Raw genomic sequence first — 20,595 nt, 5'->3', positions numbered from 1 at the left:
CTAATTATGTTAATTATGTCTCTATTTGTTTATCTGTTTTTGCCTCGGGATTGACACAAGCTTCAGTCTGCACCTGAGAAGATTGCATCATATAATAATTTCTGTTAATAGTGTTCATCGTCTGTTTTATTACGTCTTAAATTGATTTTTCCGTACATTTCTGCCATATGTACATTAATTGACAGTCACCACTGATAAGCTACCACTAAATATTGTAGAAACTTAATTTGCTGTAAAGTTGCTTTGCAATGATTTGTATCGTGAAAAGCGCTGTACAAATAAACTTGACTTGACTTAAAATATCATGTATGATTTTACTGTTTCCTGCAACACTGCCAGACGTGCAAGTTCACCAAATATGAATTCTGACATGCAGCATAACGAAAAGCTTGTCTTTGTCTGCGCTTTGGCTCACCCATGTTTCGCAAGTATTGTGAATGTGAATTCTATAAAAATGAAAACAGTGCAAAAAAAAAAAAGTACATTCATAATAAAGTGTTTTTGTAAAAATGGCAAACTTTATTTTCTACATGTACAAAAGAAAGAACAGGATAGCAGCTTGCTATATGGACAGCAACATTTCCAGCACTCTTCCAAGTCAAAGGCAGGAAAAATACAACTGAGATGAAAAGAAAAATGTACAACATATTTAAACTTGCTCAGAAAAAAACCCAAAAACAAACCAGCAAGGAATTCGAAGAAGAATTTACATCTTAGACACCAAGTCCTGTAAAAGACAAGGTGTTTGAATGATTATTTTTTTTGTCTGGTGGGCCTTTAAGGAGATGCTTTTTGAAAAGTATAATTTATATGCTCTTCTCAACTGGGTACCTTTGCCTCAAGTGAAACGGAGTTCCAGTATCCACCTGTGAGAGAAAACTTCCCACTGCCGATTCGAGCTAGAATCTCCTCCGGCGTGTCCTCGGGGCCATTAGCAAATGGAGTAAATCTGAGAAAAATCCCCGTGTCAGTTGAACACAAACACATGTTGAAAATTGATAGCGCTAGGTTTACATACTTACCCAGTTAACATTGTGTACAGAAGGACGCCTAAACTCCAGATATCACAGGCAGCATCATAACCCTGTTTCTTCAGCACCTGGGGACCAAAATGATTTTTTCTGATTAAGAAACTGACATTTATTTTACAAAATGCATGACATGCAAAATGTACCTCTGGGGCCACAAAGTTGGCAGTGTAACAGGGCGTCATCAGCAGTCCGTTTTCCGCTCTCAGCTGCTTGGCAAAGCCAAAGTCACAGATCCGGATGGACTCGGGATTCCCTGATTCATCAACGTAAAGGATGTTACTGGGCTTCAGATCCCTGTGAACCACCTGATAAGGAGGAAATGAAGCTTAAATTAGAACCAAGGTGGCTCACAGACCATATCAGGCCCATCAATTATTTTTTTATTTAAAATTAAATACATTTTAAAATACATTTTAAATGATCATTTAATTTATAATTTAAATTGTTATTACTGTTATCATATATATATTTTTTTACAAAATCATTTTAATTTTGTTATACAGAGTATATACACTACCTTTCAAAAGTTTGGAGTCAGTTTGATTTTTTTATAAAGAAATTAATACATTCATTCAGCAAGGACACATTAAATTGATCAAAAATGACAGTACAGACATTTATAATGTTATAAAAGATTTCTATGTCGAATAAATGCTGCTCACTTTAACTTTCTATTCATCAAATCTTGAAAAAAAAAAAAGTATCCCAATTTTCCAAAAAATTATTAATCAGCGCAACATTATTAATAATAAGAAATGTTTCTTGAGCACCAAATCAGCAAATTAGAATGATTTCTGAAGGATCATGTGACACTGAAGACTGGAGTAAAGATGCTAAAAAAATTCAGCTGTGCTTCACAGGAATAAATTACATTTTAAAATAGATTAAAACAGAAAACATTGTAATAATATTTCACAATATTACCGTTTTTACTGTATTTTTGATCAGATAAAGACAGTCTTGGTGAGCATAAGAGACTTTTTTCAAATGTCTCGAGAACTCTTGAATGGCAGTGTATACTACAGACTTTTGCATCGGTTGAATCTGCCTCTTGGCTTCTAATGTTGAGTTTATCTGCCCTAGAGCCATTATAAACCAGTATGCAGTAAGACCAGGCAGTCTCACAAAGCCTCATTTGTTTCCCAAGATCACAATCTTAATGTACTTCAGCTGGGCTTTAAGTTTCATTCCCTCAGCTATTGTCTCCCTAAACATATTGATGTACTGTCTGTATGGCACACATTTTACTTTGTTCTTTACTATAGTTTGAGCTCTAGGGAGGTTACATACCCCTTGAGCGTGCAGGTACTCTACAGTCTTTGTGATGGTGTACAGCACAGCGCTGGCCTCCCGCTCTGAGAAGAACTTCTGTCTGAGGATCTTATCCAGCAGTTCCCCTCCCTTCAGCAGTTCTGTCACCAGATACACTGAGCGGCCATCGTCGAACACCTGCATACAGTGACACAGTTATATTAGTTGATCATTGCTAATCAGTTTAAAGTCACCATCTCTATTTTATTACAAACATCACTTTTCATGAAATGCTATAGAAATCAATTCTGCAATACATAACAATATGGTTATGGATATTTACATCTGCAGGAAATGAATTTTGTGTTTGAAGGCAATCAATGCTGTGTTCAAGGAACAATTGAAGCAGATGCATTTCTAATGTATTAAACAATGGAAACAATAATACTAATACACTGCTAAAAGAATATGAATGATGGATAATCTGCTCTGAGTAATTTGCAGGAAAGACAATAAGAGCAGAAACTCATTACACTATTCCCTCATTCCGGAAATGTCAGAGCAGAATCGGTTTCAGGTAAACACATCAATGCTCTTTGAAAAGAACTAGACATTAACTTAATATAATTGTGTTCAGCCACTAAGACAAAGCTCAGAGTCTGCCGCCACAGACCATTGCCCTTCATCCTTATGGATGAAAATAAAAAGACTGCATCCTTGTTTCTTAACACTCACGTCTTTCAAGGTGATTATATTTGGATGCTGTCCATAGCGTAACAGAATTTCCACCTCGTCCGTTGGATCCCGTTTAGCTTTATTGATTATCTAAACATGAAAAATATAGAGAGATATATATCACAATGTCCAAGAAACTCACTGTAAGGCAGTATAAAATTGTCTTTGAAAAGGCCCAAAATAGTTAAGATTAAATGCTGCTGCTATGCAGTTGTTAAGAAGTTCAAAGCGGTTTTATTAGGGATGTGCTGATATTAAAATTCTATCCAATATCCTAATAATTATTTAATTTATTTAGACAACACAGTCTAGAATTTTAAATAATAATAAATTGAAAAAACAAACAAACAATAAAACCTAGACCGAATCGTTTTAATTGTTACAAGTGAATTTAAGTATTATAATGTCCACTATAAAAAAGGATATTCATTGAGATATGTTAAATATTACAATTTAACTGCGTTCTTAAATTAGTGAATTAGTGTTTTTAGTTATAAAAAATAAAAATAAAAATGTAAATATAAAATTTCACTTTAGAAATGTAAAAATAAAATTGAATGCACATTTAAAGTTTAATTTTATATGGAATTTTTAAAAAATATATAATTTTTTTTAATTATAGTTTTTTTGTGTTTCTTATTTTTAATCTAAATGTAAACATATGGTAAATGAACAGGAACTATCCAATAATAGGAAATATAGGAAATATCCAATATTATATATATATATATATATATACACACACAGACACACACACACACACATATACATATACATATATATATATATATATATATATAGATAGATAGATAGATAAAGAGATAGAAGGAGAGAGAGAGAGAGAATTTTTTTTCTGCAATCAATTTGGTGTTCTGGATGGTCTTTTTAAGGTTGATTTAGTGCCTCAATGAAAGCAGTCAGTGTGTTGGTTTAATATGACTCGCTTCGCACCTTCACTGCATACTCCATGCCTGTGCTTTTCTGTATGCAGCGTCTGCAGATGGAATATGAGCCAACTCCGATATCCTCCTTCACCTCATATGCGTCATTGAACTGAGACACGTTTCTGTGGAACTGCTGCAGAGTGTAAACAACCAGATGTAATGCTGACATAAAATCAGACTCATAGCTACACCTTAAAAACAGTCATTACAGCATATACTATGTGGAAAGAGGCTTAAGTGTGTTACGCATGAGTGTGTATACCTGAACTATAGAGCTCACACTGTTGCCCTGCAGGGGTTGAGACTCTTCTTCTGAGCTGATGGCCACAAAACTAAAACCTCTGAAGAGTTGATTGGCATTGGCACTAGGGGGTACACCTGGAGAGTCTACCAGAAAACACACAGCGGTTTTAATCTAGTCATTAAATACACCATCAAATAATCCGACAGATTTCAAAAGGTCTAGCAGCATTGAATGAAACAGGTTTTCGTGTATTTGTCTGAGAGGGGATTAAAGACGGATGGCAAGCACAGTCTACCTGATCTAGTGTCAGACACAATCGTTTATAAGCTGACGTACCTTTGGGAGTTTTTGCTGTAAATTCTGGGTCAAAGTAGAATGTGTCGTCTGGTCTGCCAGAGGCTGGTTTGAAGGGCGGGTGAATCTCTCTTCTAAATAATTTCTTAGACAAACAAGACATGATAAAACAGTAAAACCACCATACAATGATAGAGTATAATTTTTTCATCGTAAATGCATGTTCCTTTAAAGACTCACATTCCAGTCAATGGTAGCATAAAACGGGTGTCTCTTTATCTCTTCAACTCCATCTGGACCAGCACCTGCAGATGAGTTAAAATCAAAATATGCATAACTTAACACACAGAAATGAACATCCAGTCAGTCTAATACACTACTATTTTAAAGGCTGGGGTCAGTATGATTTTTTAAAAATGTTTTTGTTTTTTTAAGAAATCTCTTATGCTCACCAAAGTTGCATTTATTTTAAACAAAAATACAGTAAACAAAATAAATATATTTAAATATAATGTTTGATAAATATTATTATAATTTGACACAACTGCTTTCTATTTGAATATATTTTAAAATGTAATTTATTCCTGTGATGTTAAAGCTGAATTTTCAGCAGCCATTACTCCAGTCTTCAGTGTCACATGATCCTTCAGAAAACATTCTAATCTACTGATTTGGTGCTCAAGAAACATTTGTTATTATTAACAATGTTGAAAACAGTTGTGCTGCTGAAAGTTAAAAAGAACAGCATTGATTTGAAATAGATTATTTCAGTGCATCCTTGCAGAATAATTGTAAATAAAAAAAATACTGACCCCAAACTTTTGAAAGGTAGAGTATGTGAGTGGGCTTACCGAATCTATTGGAAGGGTTTCGTTTGAAAAGGCTCCTGAGGAGACTCTGAGCTTCTGAACTCAGAAACTGAGGCATTCCAAGCTTCGCCCTACAAAAAACAGGTCAAGAGTCAAGCCAGAGTTCAGATAGTCAACAAATGAAAGATCATCCCTTTATTATTAAGCTGCACAATTGTAAGTGCTGGTCATTGACCAATCAGATTGAATCAAATCTAATGTTTTGTTTTCCAACGAAACATCTTTCTATATAATTTTCACTTCAGATTTGCCTGCCCTTATATGTCAAGAAAAATGTGTCGTTTGTACAGATCATTTAAAATACATGTCGGCCTGAAGGTCACTTCCTATTTAAGTGGGCAGTTTGTTGGACCAGAATGAGCTGTAATGTGACTTTGTGGTGATAAATTCAAATTATGGTACAAAATCTGTCTACACAAGCCTAGAGGTCAGATAACATAAAACAGAGGACAAAGACAAACTCGGTCACTGTCATCTGCACTGAGGTCTCTTCTACAGCTAATCCTTTGTGTATTCACATCAGTGGCAATTATCGGTTCTTATCAGTCCTCTGCAGAAGCCTCAAATGAACACTGTAATTGACAAACCCTCATCTTGCCATCTTGCCTTCTCTCTAAAAGTCAGCGGTCATTCCTCTAAAACCACATTACTACAGTTTCTCAAAGCCGTCAAACTGTAAGCAGACCTTTGATTATAATTATCCACTACAGCAGTGCTAGTGTGGCACACCTGAGCATTATTCACTCCTCAGCAGGCCGCATTATGACGTGACGTGTGTTTTGTGTGGTTCCGTGGTTACTGATGGTTAAGTGCTTAGTCTTTAAGGTAAACAGCACTGTCAACTAAACCAAGGGCTTATCCTCATCGCTACAGCACTTAGCATCCAGATGTTGCGCAGGCCAATTCCACTGGCTCTTTCCACTTAGAGTGGATGACTGTGTTTAGATTATAGTGTGAGGTGAGTCTCCGATGGGGTAGTGGAAGGATGAGGCCGTCGCACTCACTTTAGAATCATAGTCATGGTTTCCTTGCGGTCCTTGCCTTGGAAAGGCAGCGTTCCAGTCAGCATTTCAAACTGAGGATGGAGAACAAAACAAGTTGTTTCTCTGAAGTGTGATTTTATATGATTTTATATTTTGGTTTATGTTTAACTGCCTGATGTTGCACTGACAGATGGTTGAAGGTGCTGGAACAATATTCTAGTTTGTTCCGGCCCAGTTTAGATAGTGTTCAAGATTTTTTAAATAATTTTATATTAATTATTATTTAATAATGAATTTTTATATCTCCTAAGTGTATTTTAAAATAACTAAATCATTTAAATTTATTTATAATATTATTAATTTTTTTAATAAAAAATTTATAACAAAATAAAATAAATAAAATTCACAAAGTAGATTAAATAATTTTTTAATGAGAAAACAAATTACTGAGATCGCCTTTAATGGGAACAAATACAAAATGCTAAAATAAACAAGAATAGAAACAGGAAGTGGCGCTCCCTCACCATGAGTACACCGTAAGACCACCAGTCAGCGCTATAAGTGTGTCCTCTTCTGTTCACCACCTCTGGAGCCATATACTCTACCGTCCCGCAGAAAGAGTATGCTTTATTTTCGTGATCGATCGACTCCTTACTGAGTCCAAAATCTGAAGACGCACACAAACACACTTTCAGTATGGCGACATCAGTGTTGTTACTCTTAACTACAACCACAGCTGCTCAAAACTGTTTTTTGTTAACTGAAATAATGCTGAAATAAGCTTCTCAAAAATGAGAAATACTGCCTTGGCAACTAACGATTAAGTTTAAGTTGAAGAACTAAGAGTACTAAAAGAAAAACTGAAATAAAAATAAATAATAATAATAAAAAGAATAAGCTAAATAGAAATATTAAAAAAAGTAAAATTGACAAAAGTACAACAAAAAACAATTCCTAAAACCAAGATTAAAATGAAAACTAAAAATCTAAACATCAAAGATAAAAATAATAATAAATAATACTAAAAAAAAATTCCCACAATCATTGCACAAAACCTAATTTCCCACACATTAGCTCTGTGCAGTTCACCTTGTCATATAGTATGAGTGTGGTTTAGATGCCATAACTCTCTACAGAGGGAAGGTTAAAGCATCTGTCTGCCCTCCCTCGAGGCTGCAGTCAAACTCAACACAAAGCCCTAAATGCTCAAGGTGGCCCCATGCTGATGCAGCCAATCCAGCAATCTGAAATTACCTACCTGTCAGCTTTATGTGGCCGTCCTCATCCAGGAGAATGCTGAAATTACACAGATTCAAAGCATTAAAAATCCATTTAACAGTGCATGAACACACTCACACAAAGGGTCTGCTGCCAATCCCACCCTGAGCCATAAGGACATATCTCTATGTCACAGCTACAAGACTGCAACCATTATTTTTATAGCCCTATTCCCTGCAGACATAAATGAGATTTATTGACGACCTTACAGACAACAGTGAGGAAGGATAAAAAAAAGAGAACAAGTGAGTGTGCTTAGTGAAACAGCAAAAAACAAAAGCACAAAGGGAAGTATGAAAAGGAAAAATTACATTATCGTTAAAAAGATTTTTAGAATTGTTATAATGATTTTTTTTTAAATAAGTCTCTTGTGTTCACCAAGGCTGCATTTATTTGAACAAAACATGTGGTAGTATAACAGTAATACTGTGAAATATTATTACAATTTAAAAGAACTGTTTTCTATTTTAATATATTTAAAATTGTTATTTATTCCTGTGATGCAAAGCTGAATTTTCAGCATCATTACTCCATGAAGTGTCAAATGATTCTTCAGAAATCATTCTAATATGCTGATTTGCTGCTCAGAAAACATTTTTTGTTATTAATGTTATTTTTTTTTCCAGAAGCATCTTTGCTGAATAGAAAGTTCAGAAGAACAGAATCTATTTGAGATAGAAATCTTTTGTAACATTATTAAATTAAAAAAAAAAAAAAAAAAAAAAGACTTCACAACAACACAATAAGCCCCCCTTCCCCTCCAAATTAAGCACAATAAAAGTCTAAGGAATGGATAAATAATAACTCAATTTTCAATAAATGTTCCTATTTCTGTCCTTTTGGGAATTTGATGGTCTCTTTGTTTTAAACCATAAAGGTTAGAAATGAAATATTAAATAAAGAATGACAAATAAATAATAAGCATAATGACAATTTTCATCGATTTGCATGAACCATCCTTTTAAGTTCTAGTCTAAACTGGGTTTATTTGAGAACATTCAGTACTTCTCTGGTTTCAGATCTCTGTAGATGATGCCTAGTCCATGCAGATGGTCCAGAGCTAAAGCCAGTTCAGCCAGATAAAACTTCACATCCTCCTCTGTGAACATCACCTGAGGAAGGAGAGCATATGCTTTACATATCAATCAGACAGTCTCGTCCTCTCTAAGTGGACAGTCTTGGCGAGAATAAGCTGAGAAAATTGCAAGGAGCTGGTGGCTACATGAGACTCTGCTTTGTAAGTTGTTTTGGATAAAAGCATCAGCTAAATGCTTTAATGTAAATGTAATGCTTGGGGTAACCATGCGCTATTTACCTCTTTTGACAGTCGAGTAAAGAGATCACCTCCTCTTAAAAAGTCCAGAATCAGATAAAGCTTTCCTTCAGTCTGGAATGCTGCAAGAAGTACACAAGAAGAGTGTGAGAAAGAAAGAATGGCTTCATTGGTTAACAGAACATTAGAACAAGAGCTGCTCTTTATTCTGATTGGCCGATGACCAGCACTTACCATAGTGTAGCTTAACAATAAAGGGATGATTAACCTCCACCAGGATGTCCCGCTCCATCTTAGTCCTGACCCGATCCCGTACTGAAAACACACGCATAAATAACACTTCTGTTTACTTCAATTAAGTACACTAACAACGCTTCTCTCCCCTCTAACAACGTTCCCCCTCCGCCCAGAAATCTGGCAAAGCAGAATTACGCAGATGGCACCGGATGACTAATTAAATAAAGTAGGGAGAAAAATGCAGTGCAAGAGAGACAAGAGAAGGGATGGAAGGGCTGTTTTTCATAGTTGTACCCTTCCACGAACATCAATTTACATTCTTAAAACAGCTACGACTGGGAATTAACCAACCAAAACACTGGAATAAACAGAACCTAACCAGGCTACTGTGGAAGTAAATGCTTAGGATGTTTCTTGAGTCATCTGGAGTCCCACGTGTTAATGAGACTTTTGAACTGTTTATAATCTCTTGGCTTGCACACCTGCAAGACTTCCTGTCAAGGGCAAAAACAATTAATTTGCACTTTCAGCTACAGGACTAAAGCCAAACGTCAAGCCTTCTTCATGTTTTACTGAATTTGTTTCAAGGAGTCAAATTTGCCAAATCATACTTCATACAATTCATAGATGATATATGACCTACGACAATATTTGACTATTCAAAAACCATTGGCAGTGTTCAATAATAGAGTTACAGAAGTTAAAGTGTTTTAAACTGAATTTGCCCTCTAAGTCAATTTCAGATTGTACTAGCAGTCTTGTCAATAGATGATAAACAATTGCAATGAAGTTTGATTAAATATTATGTAAAATAAGTGGTAATTTAATTTCAGCAATTTGTGTACATCTCATTTGTTATATTTATTATTTAAAAAAAGAGTGAATAAATTATACATTCATATATCTATTAAATATTCACATACATTTTTTATTAAGTTTTAAAATAATTTACATACATGCAAATTAGTGAAAAAATGTGTGCATATATATATATATATATATTGACTGACTTAATACCTTTCAGAGTGGCTTTTTTCAGCACTTTCATTGCATACAGCTGTCCTGCATCCGGGCCTGTTGTCTTCTTCACTAAAAACACCTGCAACACACAAACAAAATCAAGGCTTCATCAAAACAACATTAAAAAACACTTTAAAACAGGATCTATTTTACTCATCAGTTCGTCTTGAAAACACAATTAGTTCCCTTTCAGTCGGTCACTCTCGACGTCACGTCGGATGACCGACGAATTGGGATCTCGCTTAGAGAGACCAATCTACTTCGAGTGTAAACTAAACGAGCCAATGCACATTGGCATGCGATTATTGCATCCAGCTGCTGCTGATCACAGCGTGAGTATAAGTAGGCAGCAGATGCAGCGCATATTCAGCTTTTTGCTTCGGAGCCGAGCGGTTCTATCGTTCTACTCCTGACCGATAGTCTAGGAACATAATAACCAGAAAATAATCTAAAAGGAAGAATTCAGCGTTTAAATGAGCTCACTTATCTATGTAGCGCAATGGCAGTCCTTATAACTGTGCAAGGATGACTAATCACATACATTTGCTTCGACCCAGTTGCAAAATGCATTAAGTGGCGTAGCCTATTCATACACACTATCATTGCAATAAAAGCAATGCGACAGAATTATGCTGAGAATAATGTGAGCAATCATACCAGCACCGGCTTCTGAATCTGCTTCGTGAGTTGCCATGTTTGGACGGTATGAGGGGTCCATCCCACGGTTCATGTGTAGGATCTGCTCTTTGTGCCTTTCCAGAAATATAGCTTTAAGTATAAGCAAAATCATATATAATATTATAAGTGCCACATTAACATCAGTATTTATAAAATACAATACGATATTGGTTAAGAAATGTCAGAAATTTGATTAAAGACAACAACATAATGCAATGTTTTTACTGGCTATACGTTAGACAGCTAATTAGTCATAGGCGCCATTTTGGCTCAAGAAGAGCGCGCAGGAGCCTTTAACTCAGGGTTAGAAACTGGATTTGTACGGATAATGCGTGAAAATAATGACTAAAGATCTGACTGCGAGATCTTTCTGTTTTATATTTTTATCGAACTACTGTGTATGATGCCTGTTTTTAAGCTGCTTCAATTTTTAATCATTTTTTAAACAGCTAGGCTACTTCAGTGTAATACTGTATTACACTGACATACATTTCTATAAGCCATATGGTATTTATTGCCTTTGGGTAGATGCTATGAATATTCAAGCAGTGACATGCTTAAATTGTATAAAAATATTTTCCAAAAATACACTAAATCTATTTAGAATTTTTTTTTTTAGGAAACTATAGCCTATGCTTTTACTCTGAATTGTACTCATGTTCTGAATTGTTTCTACTGAACACATTGTATGGTAGAACCGACGGTAAAGTAACATTTACATTGTTCCTTTTATAACTGAAAAGAACCCCAAATTAATGTATCTCATTAATAGACAGTTCATTCCATCTCAAATTACAAAACTGGGATCTGTCTTGTACCTCGTTAACTCAAATAGCCCGGTAGAAGGCTGGGTTCCATATGTAAGACCTAAGTGGATCTCATATGTGTAAAGTCCACGGTATAGCCTCGAGCCCGTGTTTCCCCGGCAGACTTCTGCCATTCCAAGAGGGTTCAATCACCTCCATTCTTCCATATGCACCTAAGGAATGTTCATATGCGTATTTGCTTCCGAAACCTCCTTCGAGAAGGCTGCAGCTTCCGTAATGTCCCTGTTCCAAGTAGAACGGGTACGTTTCCCAGTGTTATCCAGTCTTACTCATTGGGTAGTGCCATAGTAGCAGTAGCTGGTCCTCTTGTGAAGCCCTGGCCTACGCCAAAAATACTCCACAGATCGTCTCGGTTACGTATGTAACCCTCGTTCCCTGAAGGAGGGAACGGAGACGTCACGTCCCGTCGCCACAGCTCCTGTACCACCACTGAGCAGCCGAGTCACCAGCTCGGCTCCTCAGCGAAAACCTGAATATGCGCTGCATCTGCTGCCTACTTATACTCACGCTGTGATCAGCAGCAGCTGGATGCAATAATCGCATGCCAGTGTGCATTGGCTCGTTTAGTTTACACTCGAAGTAGATTGGTCTCTCTAAGCGAGATCCCAATTCGTCGGTCATCCGACGTGACGTCTCCGTTCCCTCCTTCAGGGAACGAGGGTTACCATACGTAACCGAGACGTTCTGTGCTGTACCATGACACTGTAACTATAGTGACCGTGACTAACTCCATGTGTAATTTTACTGAGATTGTCGTTAAAGTATGAATGACTGTTTTTTTTTCACCTGGGCATGGCTCAGGCTTTCATCTGTGCTGATTGCCTCTCAAAGCACAATGCAAACATACACAAACCCACACACACACCAAACACTAAAAATATATTTGTATAGGTGGGCGGTATGACCAAAATCTTATATCACTGTATGAGTAATTTTAAATCACAGTAACAATATGTACACAAACAGTTATTTGCCTAAATATTTTAAATACCACATAATATGCATCATTCGATTATGTAATAGTTAATTACTTTAAAAATTAAACAGATTGCACCTCATTTGACAATATTTTTGGGGTATTTGTTTGGAACTTGTTGAGCACAAACAAAAAGGTTTCTTTCTTTCTTTCTTTATTTCCTTTTTCAGGAAAACTTTAACAATAAGGTCTCATTTGTTAACATTAGTTAATGCATTAACTAACATGAAGTAACAATGAGCAATATATTTTTACAGCATTTATTAACCTTTGTTAATGTTAGTAAATAAAAAATGTTCATGTTCATGTTAATTCACAGAGCATTAACATTACAACTTTTAGATACAACTTTTGATCTTAAAAAAACTATTAGTAAATGTTGAAATTAAAATTAACTAAGATTAATAAATGTTATAAAAGTATTGTTCATTGTTAGTCCATGCTACCTAATGTAGTTAACTGATGTTAATAAAAACTTACTGTAAAGTGAAAATATTTGTAGTGAAAAAATTTAAGTATGGATTAAACTAAAATATAATATTTATTACATTTATTAATTTAGATCTGGATTAAAATTCAGTACCATATATGTACCGCAAGTAACAAGGAGGTCCCTGTCAGTGTTATTTTAGTATTATTTATATACTATAATATTAAAACTTTAAATCAGCTTTTCTTTTCATATTCTCAGTTTCGATTATATTTTTATTAATTTTGTTATGTGCAGCACTTTTTTAATTTTCAATGAGTATTACACCGTGTCCTAACTACACGCGACGCGACAAGATTCCAGCGACAAGCAATTTGGGTGTCCACACCAAACGCGATCCAACACCGCGACGCGACAGAATCAATCAAATATAACAGCCAATCAGAAGCGTGTGTGGGCGGGCTCTCTGTGGAAGCGCACTGCTCTTGCAGCGAAATGGATACGTTTATAATCTAATTCATAAATATTAAATCTTTTTAACATCATTAAATGTACATACTGAGTGACTGATAACATCTTTGTCATGGAATACACTCGTTGGTTCGCAGCGAGTCCACAGTTTTAAACTATCTATTGTTGCTTTCAGTATGGCTATAAGGTCACACAAAATTATATTTAAACTCATATTAGAGACGTTTAACTTTGAATGAAGCACATAATCACCTGAGATTATCTACTTTCATATAGTTTGTATGTTGTTGTTCCAGCCGCGATGTCGTGGAAATAGAAACCATTTCTAAATTAGAAATTTCGCGTGTCGCCATCGCGGCTAGTTAGGACAAAAACTCTGATTAACATGGAAAAGATACCTTTTATCGTGTTTCGCGGCGTCGCATCGCATGTAGTTAGGACACGGTGTTAGTGTTTTAATATTTTTGTATTTCAACTTAAACATTTATTTCAGTTAGTTGCTATGTTTTTTAAGTCTAAGTTTTTCATTTAATATTTAAGTTTTTAATCGTTTTTGTTTGCAACAACAACACTGGTCCCTGCTCTGTCTCTCCATGCACCAATGGGGTCCTTGTACTAAAAAAGTTTGAAGACCCTTGGTATAAACAGTATAACAGAAGCTCCACCTGTATATATTTCTACCATCATATATTCTATATATAAAATCATGCTTCACAGCACTAACTTAATGTGACTTACCTTTCCGAAGGAGCCCTGTCCAAGCACCTTCCTGAGCTCAAACTGCTGCAGGTCGGCCTTCTCTGAGCCCTCTTTAACATGATGTGTGATGTTGATCTCTTTAACAGACACTTCTTCCTGGAGAGAAGACGACAACAAGCCAGAGAGAGAATTACATCAGCGAGAAATGCAAAAACTTTGACAGACGGTACAAACAAAAATTCAGACAAGTAAACTAGAAAAAGAGAGAAAACACTTTTACTGAATTCACCCGAACTCAATAATAAACCTGAACATGCAGCATTAAATTAACACACAGCTGAAATAAGCGGGAATTTCTGCGAAGCGGTCTCAAACGCATCACTCTCACCCACGCCACGCACATCACAGCAGTACGCCGTTGTGTCCCACGTGTTCTCGGGCCCGACCTGGGGCTCGTCACCCTGCTCCATGCCTGAGGGAGGAGGGGTTGAGCACCGGCAATCCCCCTGCAGCGTGCGCCTGCTGCTGGGCTTCTGATGCACAGAGAGAGCAAGACCACACTCAGTAGAAAGCTCGTGTGACAGACAGCTTCCCACACGGTTGCCATGACACCGCCCCCAATCCTCCTGCTCCATCACAGTAGCAGTGGGCGTGGAAAAGGGTGACTAAAGACACAACGTTCAAGCTCTTCTTTCCTCACTCTCTTCCTCCCACTCTCTCTTTCTCTCTTTCCATCCATTTCTCTTTGTCTCCCCCTCTAATCCATCAGCTTTCTATCTCCACACGGTGAGATGATGTCACCCTACGTTGGCGTACCAGTAAAGTGTCTCTCATGCAAGTGATGAAAGTTTATGGGCACAGACGGTCTTCCATCGCTCAATATACTGAGACCCAAACAATAACAAAACCAGGATGCATTAAGAAACAGTAGCTGCTTAGACAACGTTCAACTGAAATGAAATGATACCAGGGTGCTGTGGGTGGTTGTCAGGGTGTTGCTACAGCATATGGTTGCTAAGATGTTCTGGGTGGTTGCTAACCCAGGTGAAAAAGACGTAGTATTAAATGTATTAAAAATATACTTGAAATTCAAGTAGTATGTTTATAATACATTTGTATTCCCAACATGCTTATTTGAAGTGCAATAAAAATATATTGAATTGCATTTTAATATATTTCTAAAAAGTATACTAGAAGTACTTTTGTATTAAATATATGCTTAGTTATACTTCTAAAAAATATGCTAAACAGAAGCATACTTTTAATGTATTTATAAAAAAGTATACTAGAAATACTTTGGTAATAAATATATGCTTAGTTACACTTTTAAGGAATATGCTAAACACAAGCACACTATTAGTATATTTCTAAAAAGTATAGTAGAAATACTATGTTAATAAATATATATTTAGTTACACTTTTAAGGGATATACTAAACACAAGCATACTTTTAGTGACTTTTTAGTGTATTTACAGAAAACATACTTATGTTACCCTTACTTAAAGTATATTTTATGTCTACTTTGTGTAAGAACATAACAAAATGATTACACTTTTAGTGGGTTTTTAATGTACTTTATATTGCAGTAGGCATACTCATGGTTATATTTTAAATATTTATGTATTTATAATTTTAATATTTGGAAAAGTACAATATTTTGAAAAACATTTTTAACATTTACAATGTACAAACGTTTGTCAACTATTATTAAGCATTGCGATATTTAAAATATGTTGTTTAATATGTTGTTCAGTTTTACTTAAAAGGTTATGCTACTTTGGTTGATTAGGCTGTTGTTCATTACATAAAACAATAATTGTAATAAGCTAGGTGTTTATAAATTTGTTCAAGCTTGACGCCTTTATTTTCTAATATATATTTCTGAAATTCCCACAAGGATTTCAACATCATATATGAAAAAAAAAAAAACTTGCGTTTACTTGTTTAAATTCAAACAACCCACTGATCTCAGATTTTTATTAAAATATCTCAGCTTTTCTTTTGAAGATGAACGAAAGTCTTAGATGGTTTGGACTGGAGCATCTTAAGGGTGAGTAATGACAGAATTCAAATTGTTTTGGGGGAACTACAAAATTAATTAGAAAATATAGCGGTATGTTCTTATTTTTACCAGCTTCTGCAAGCGTGTATGGCGTCTGGCTTTTGGAACCTCACTGTGACTTCAGGTAAGATTTAATTAACGTTATTTGTCTGTGCCAGTCGTGTTTTTGACACATGCATTGGCAGAAAAAATAAATAAAATAAAATTAGTCATTATAACATGTACAACATTAACATTCTTTTATTTGCAAAATGAAGTTGTGTATTTATTTATTTCTGATTTCCTGAACAATTTGGCTTCATTGTAATGAGGTTAATGATCTTTGAAAAACCATGATTATGAACATACAATTACTTTGTCTTGAGCTGATTAGCCAACTGTGGTAGAGTTCGTTGATTGGTGTTTATATTTGTTCAAGAGTATGTCTGAAAAAGCACAATTTAAATATATTTCTTTTTCACCTGGGAAGGTATACTGGGTGGTATTCTGGGACCGGCTGCATAAACTGCTTAATTTTTTCTTTAAGTCTGGTCATAACTTTTTAAAGTCAGTTACATAAAAAGGTAGACTGGCCTAATTTGAATCTAAAAAAAATAAGACTGATTAAGACTTTGCTAACTGCTAGTTGGTCAAACTAGTTCTTTAGACACAGTCTTACATAGTGGCTATGTTAATGCAACTGGATGCTGGTCAATAGGGCTGAGTTTCACTTCCCTTTTAGACACACACTCTCAAACTTCCCTAAGCACTTCCCCTCGGGGGAATCCCTGATGCCATTTTGAAGTGTGTTCCACTTCTTGACCCTTGACCCCTCGATTTTGACCGAGGGAACGATTCTACTTCATATGTACACTTCAGGTAGCTCCATAGATCCTAATGCAACATGATTGTGCAATCATCGTAGGTCACGCTTAATTAACCCCCACCTTAAACAACTCTATGATATATTAATTATTTTTTAAATATTTAAAACAGTCAACGCATCTCCACATACATATAGAATGGTGCATCAAGCAAATTTGTAAGGGGAAAAAAATGTAAATAATAAATCAACTCCATAGCAGATTCCAAGTGATCAAGGTTTTAGGACGTTCCAATTCATCCAACTGTAAGGTTTCCACTAGTAGTGAGCACTTGTGCAATGAAATCAATGACGTACATCCAAGTCAACGAGACGGAGGGAAGTTAGCGAGGGAAGCCATAAAAAATGAAGTGGTACACGCCTAGGTCTCACCCAGGTCCCTCATTCAAAGTCTATATTTTCTTATCTCTTTTATTGCCCACCAGGCAAAAATTTGAAGTCTGACAGTTTAGAATCGGTGTTGCTATTGTTAACTGAAACTAAATCTATAAAACATTTTAAAATATAGCTGAAATAAAATATAAATATACTAGCAGAAAGACTTAAACCTAAAAAAATAAAAAAATAAAACCAATACTTTGTATCTTGCCTTGACAACTAGCTGAAAAAAGTTTAAGTTGTACTAAAAATATTAAACTGAAATAAAAAAGAATTAAAGATATGTATAAATATATATATATAAAAAAAATAAAAAAAAATGACAAAAGCACAAAACAAAAGTACTAAACCTTAAACTAAAACTAAAATGGCATTTTAATGCCAAGGACCACCAAATATGATGACCCTTGAGAAGAACTCCTTTCCTAAAATATGAAGGCAGCAGCTGTATATTTTAAGACACATTTATGTTGTTATAGAAAAAACTGTATTTTGTTAAAATAAATATACAATATTAAAATATTAGTGTTAATTCAAAATAATTATTAATTAATAAAAAATTCGGAGTCATTTAAAAATAAGGGTAAGTTCAGAAGGGCATAATGTTGTATGTATACTTTGCATAATATGCATTTTTTTGTCATAAAAATACCTGAAAAACCTACTACATTGGCGAAAATGGGAAGTATACATTTTGTACAAGCACACTGTGTGTTTTGTTTTACCCCACTATGCAATGCACCCAACCTTCAATCTGAAGAGTGACAAATGAATCACATCAATATCAAATCCTGTTAACATGAGTCATTTGACTGAACTGCCAAAAGTCAGGACAAAATTATTTATTGTTGCTTACTGCATTCTGTTCTCAATAGTTTGGAAAAAAGGCGGTAAACACTGTGCAACATGTTTGTATTCTATTCTGAACACACCCAGAGATTTTCTACAATCGTTTGTGTAAAGCTCACAAGACTTGTGTAAAGTCCACCTCCACGAAGATCCCCAAATTCCCTCTTCCTCCCATCTCCAGTGTTATCTCTAAAGCCAATGGAACCATAAATACCTCAGAGTCCCATGGAGAGCGATGTGGAAGCGAGGCCAGCGAATCCTCCATCCTGTTCCATCCCAATTCAGTCTGGCATCGTGTCAGCCTAGGCTCCCTCAGAGCAGCCAGCATCCTGCCATGAGGTGCTGGATCTCCGTCCAGTACTGACAGTGTTTCTAACCTTTCTGTCGCTTCCTGAAGCCCCGCAGGCAAGTCTATGGTATGACGGTGTAGCCGTCTTAGACTAGTCCAGTCAGGAGAGTTTGTCTCTAGCATAAAACCAACTCAACTCCACTTCAGATTCCTTGGCTTTTTAAGTTCTTGCTGAAAAACATAGGAAAGGGTCTGCAAGAACTTGGGAGTCTACAAAGCTTCAATGCAAGCTCTGTTTTCCTGATATATGAAAGAGAAAATCATTGAACCAATCGATGGAGGAAAAGAAACACAAAGGGAGGGAGGCATGATGAATCCGCTGTTCACCTGCATCACACTAAACACATACAAGCATCCAACCAGCAGTACTTCCCCGCCTCTCTCTTTGTTATGCATATATATATATTTAAATAAACTTAAAAGTAATAAGATATAATTTAATATATAATAATAAAGTATGTTTTCCATAGTAATCTGTAAGTGAGTGTCTAATAAATGCCTTCCGGAGGTACACGAGGCCAGCGAATCCTCCATCCTGTTCCATCCCAATTCAGTCTGGCATCGTGTCAGCCTAGGCTCCCTCAGAGCAGCCAGCATCCTGCCATGAGGTGCTGGATCTCCGTCCAGTACTGACAGTGTTTCTAACCTTTCTGTCGCTTCCTGAAGCCCCGCAGGCAAGTCTATGGTATGACGGTGTAGCCGTCTTAGACTAGTCCAGTCAGGAGAGTTTGTCTCTAGCATAAAACCAACTCAACTCCACTTCAGATTCCTTGGCTTTTTAAGTTCTTGCTGAAAAACATAGGAAAGGGTCTGCAAGAACTTGGGAGTCTACAAAGCTTCAATGCAAGCTCTGTTTTCCTGATATATGAAAGAGAAAATCATTGAACCAATCGATGGAGGAAAAGAAACACAAAGGGAGGGAGGCATGATGAATCCGCTGTTCACCTGCATCACACTAAACACATACAAGCATCCAACCAGCAGTACTTCCCCGCCTCTCTCTTTGGCTCTCGCTGAGCATAATTCACACCTCATCTCAATGTCGCCAAGAATGGAAACTGATACTTCAGAATGAGAATGAGTCGCTAACGCTTTAGATTCCAAATGGAAATTGATAGAAATACATGATGAGCTATTTAATTTGCATTTTATAAACTTCAACTACAAATCACAGCCATGTGTACTACAAAGATCAAAGGAGTATGATAAAGACTTCAGGCCTGATTCCAGCATGTTTGAGAGTGTGTTTGTGTGCAGTTTGTGAATGATTGTGTCTGATTCCTGTCTGATGGAGAGCTGCTCTCCAGTGTGTGTGTTTGTGTGTGTGTGTGTGTGTGTGGATTGTGGTGGAACTGTTGTGTGGTGGTATTGTAGAGACTGTGATTCAGAGTACAGATGGTGACAATACAGGATGTGCATGTACCATGTAATCACTGACTTAAAGAGCACCTTTATCACACGTACAAACAAAGATGTATCTCATTGATCTAAAAAAAGAAGAAAAAAAAAATCACTTCTCCTACTAAACACCATCATATTTAAAGGTTTTGTATCTGTATACATACTAGGTTTGGAGTGCATACAAAATCAGTAGTGCACAGTAGATATGTAAGGCATACTAGGTTTGCAGTTCATTCTACAAATTGAAGTCAGTTAAATTGAGCTACTTTTCGATATTGAGATGACCGTCAAAACGTGGCCCAATTTACTGAATTCACCACACATATATAACAAATATGCATATTTTCACAATACTATGACTTACAACAGACCAAATACTGGTTTCTCAATTGGTTTATGTTTTTATATATATATATATATATATATATATACAGTATATTACTATAGTAGTAT

The 20,595-nt window shown here is 35.9% G+C and overlaps 1 protein-coding gene across 1 annotated transcript in view; it reads right to left on the bottom strand.

Annotated features, from left to right (window-relative positions):
- Positions 1-706: 706 nt before the first annotated feature.
- The window catches only part of LOC107721839 (ribosomal protein S6 kinase alpha-3-like), a 39,003-nt gene continuing 19,114 nt past the window's right edge, over positions 707-20,595 (bottom strand). The window contains exons 3-21 of the mRNA XM_016530009.1: positions 14,280-14,396; positions 10,157-10,238; positions 9,137-9,217; positions 8,945-9,024; positions 8,635-8,741; positions 7,610-7,647; positions 6,876-7,018; positions 6,373-6,443; positions 5,351-5,439; positions 4,740-4,804; positions 4,542-4,644; positions 4,224-4,348; positions 3,969-4,094; positions 3,018-3,107; positions 2,322-2,480; positions 1,175-1,336; positions 1,023-1,099; positions 832-949; positions 707-727 (exon numbers count right to left, since the gene is read on the bottom strand). Coding sequence (XP_016385495.1) covers positions 707-727; positions 832-949; positions 1,023-1,099; positions 1,175-1,336; positions 2,322-2,480; positions 3,018-3,107; positions 3,969-4,094; positions 4,224-4,348; positions 4,542-4,644; positions 4,740-4,804; positions 5,351-5,439; positions 6,373-6,443; positions 6,876-7,018; positions 7,610-7,647; positions 8,635-8,741; positions 8,945-9,024; positions 9,137-9,217; positions 10,157-10,238; positions 14,280-14,396 — 1,854 coding nt within the window. The remainder of the gene's footprint in view (positions 728-831; positions 950-1,022; positions 1,100-1,174; positions 1,337-2,321; positions 2,481-3,017; positions 3,108-3,968; positions 4,095-4,223; positions 4,349-4,541; positions 4,645-4,739; positions 4,805-5,350; positions 5,440-6,372; positions 6,444-6,875; positions 7,019-7,609; positions 7,648-8,634; positions 8,742-8,944; positions 9,025-9,136; positions 9,218-10,156; positions 10,239-14,279; positions 14,397-20,595) is intronic.

Source organism: Sinocyclocheilus rhinocerous, unplaced genomic scaffold (assembly GCF_001515625.1).
Source record: "Sinocyclocheilus rhinocerous isolate Xijiao unplaced genomic scaffold, SAMN03320098_v1.1 scaffold90, whole genome shotgun sequence".
NCBI lineage: Eukaryota > Metazoa > Chordata > Actinopteri > Cypriniformes > Cyprinidae > Sinocyclocheilus > Sinocyclocheilus rhinocerous.
Note: the sequence above shows the minus strand (reverse complement) of the source record. Positions and strands in the feature narration are given on the sequence as shown.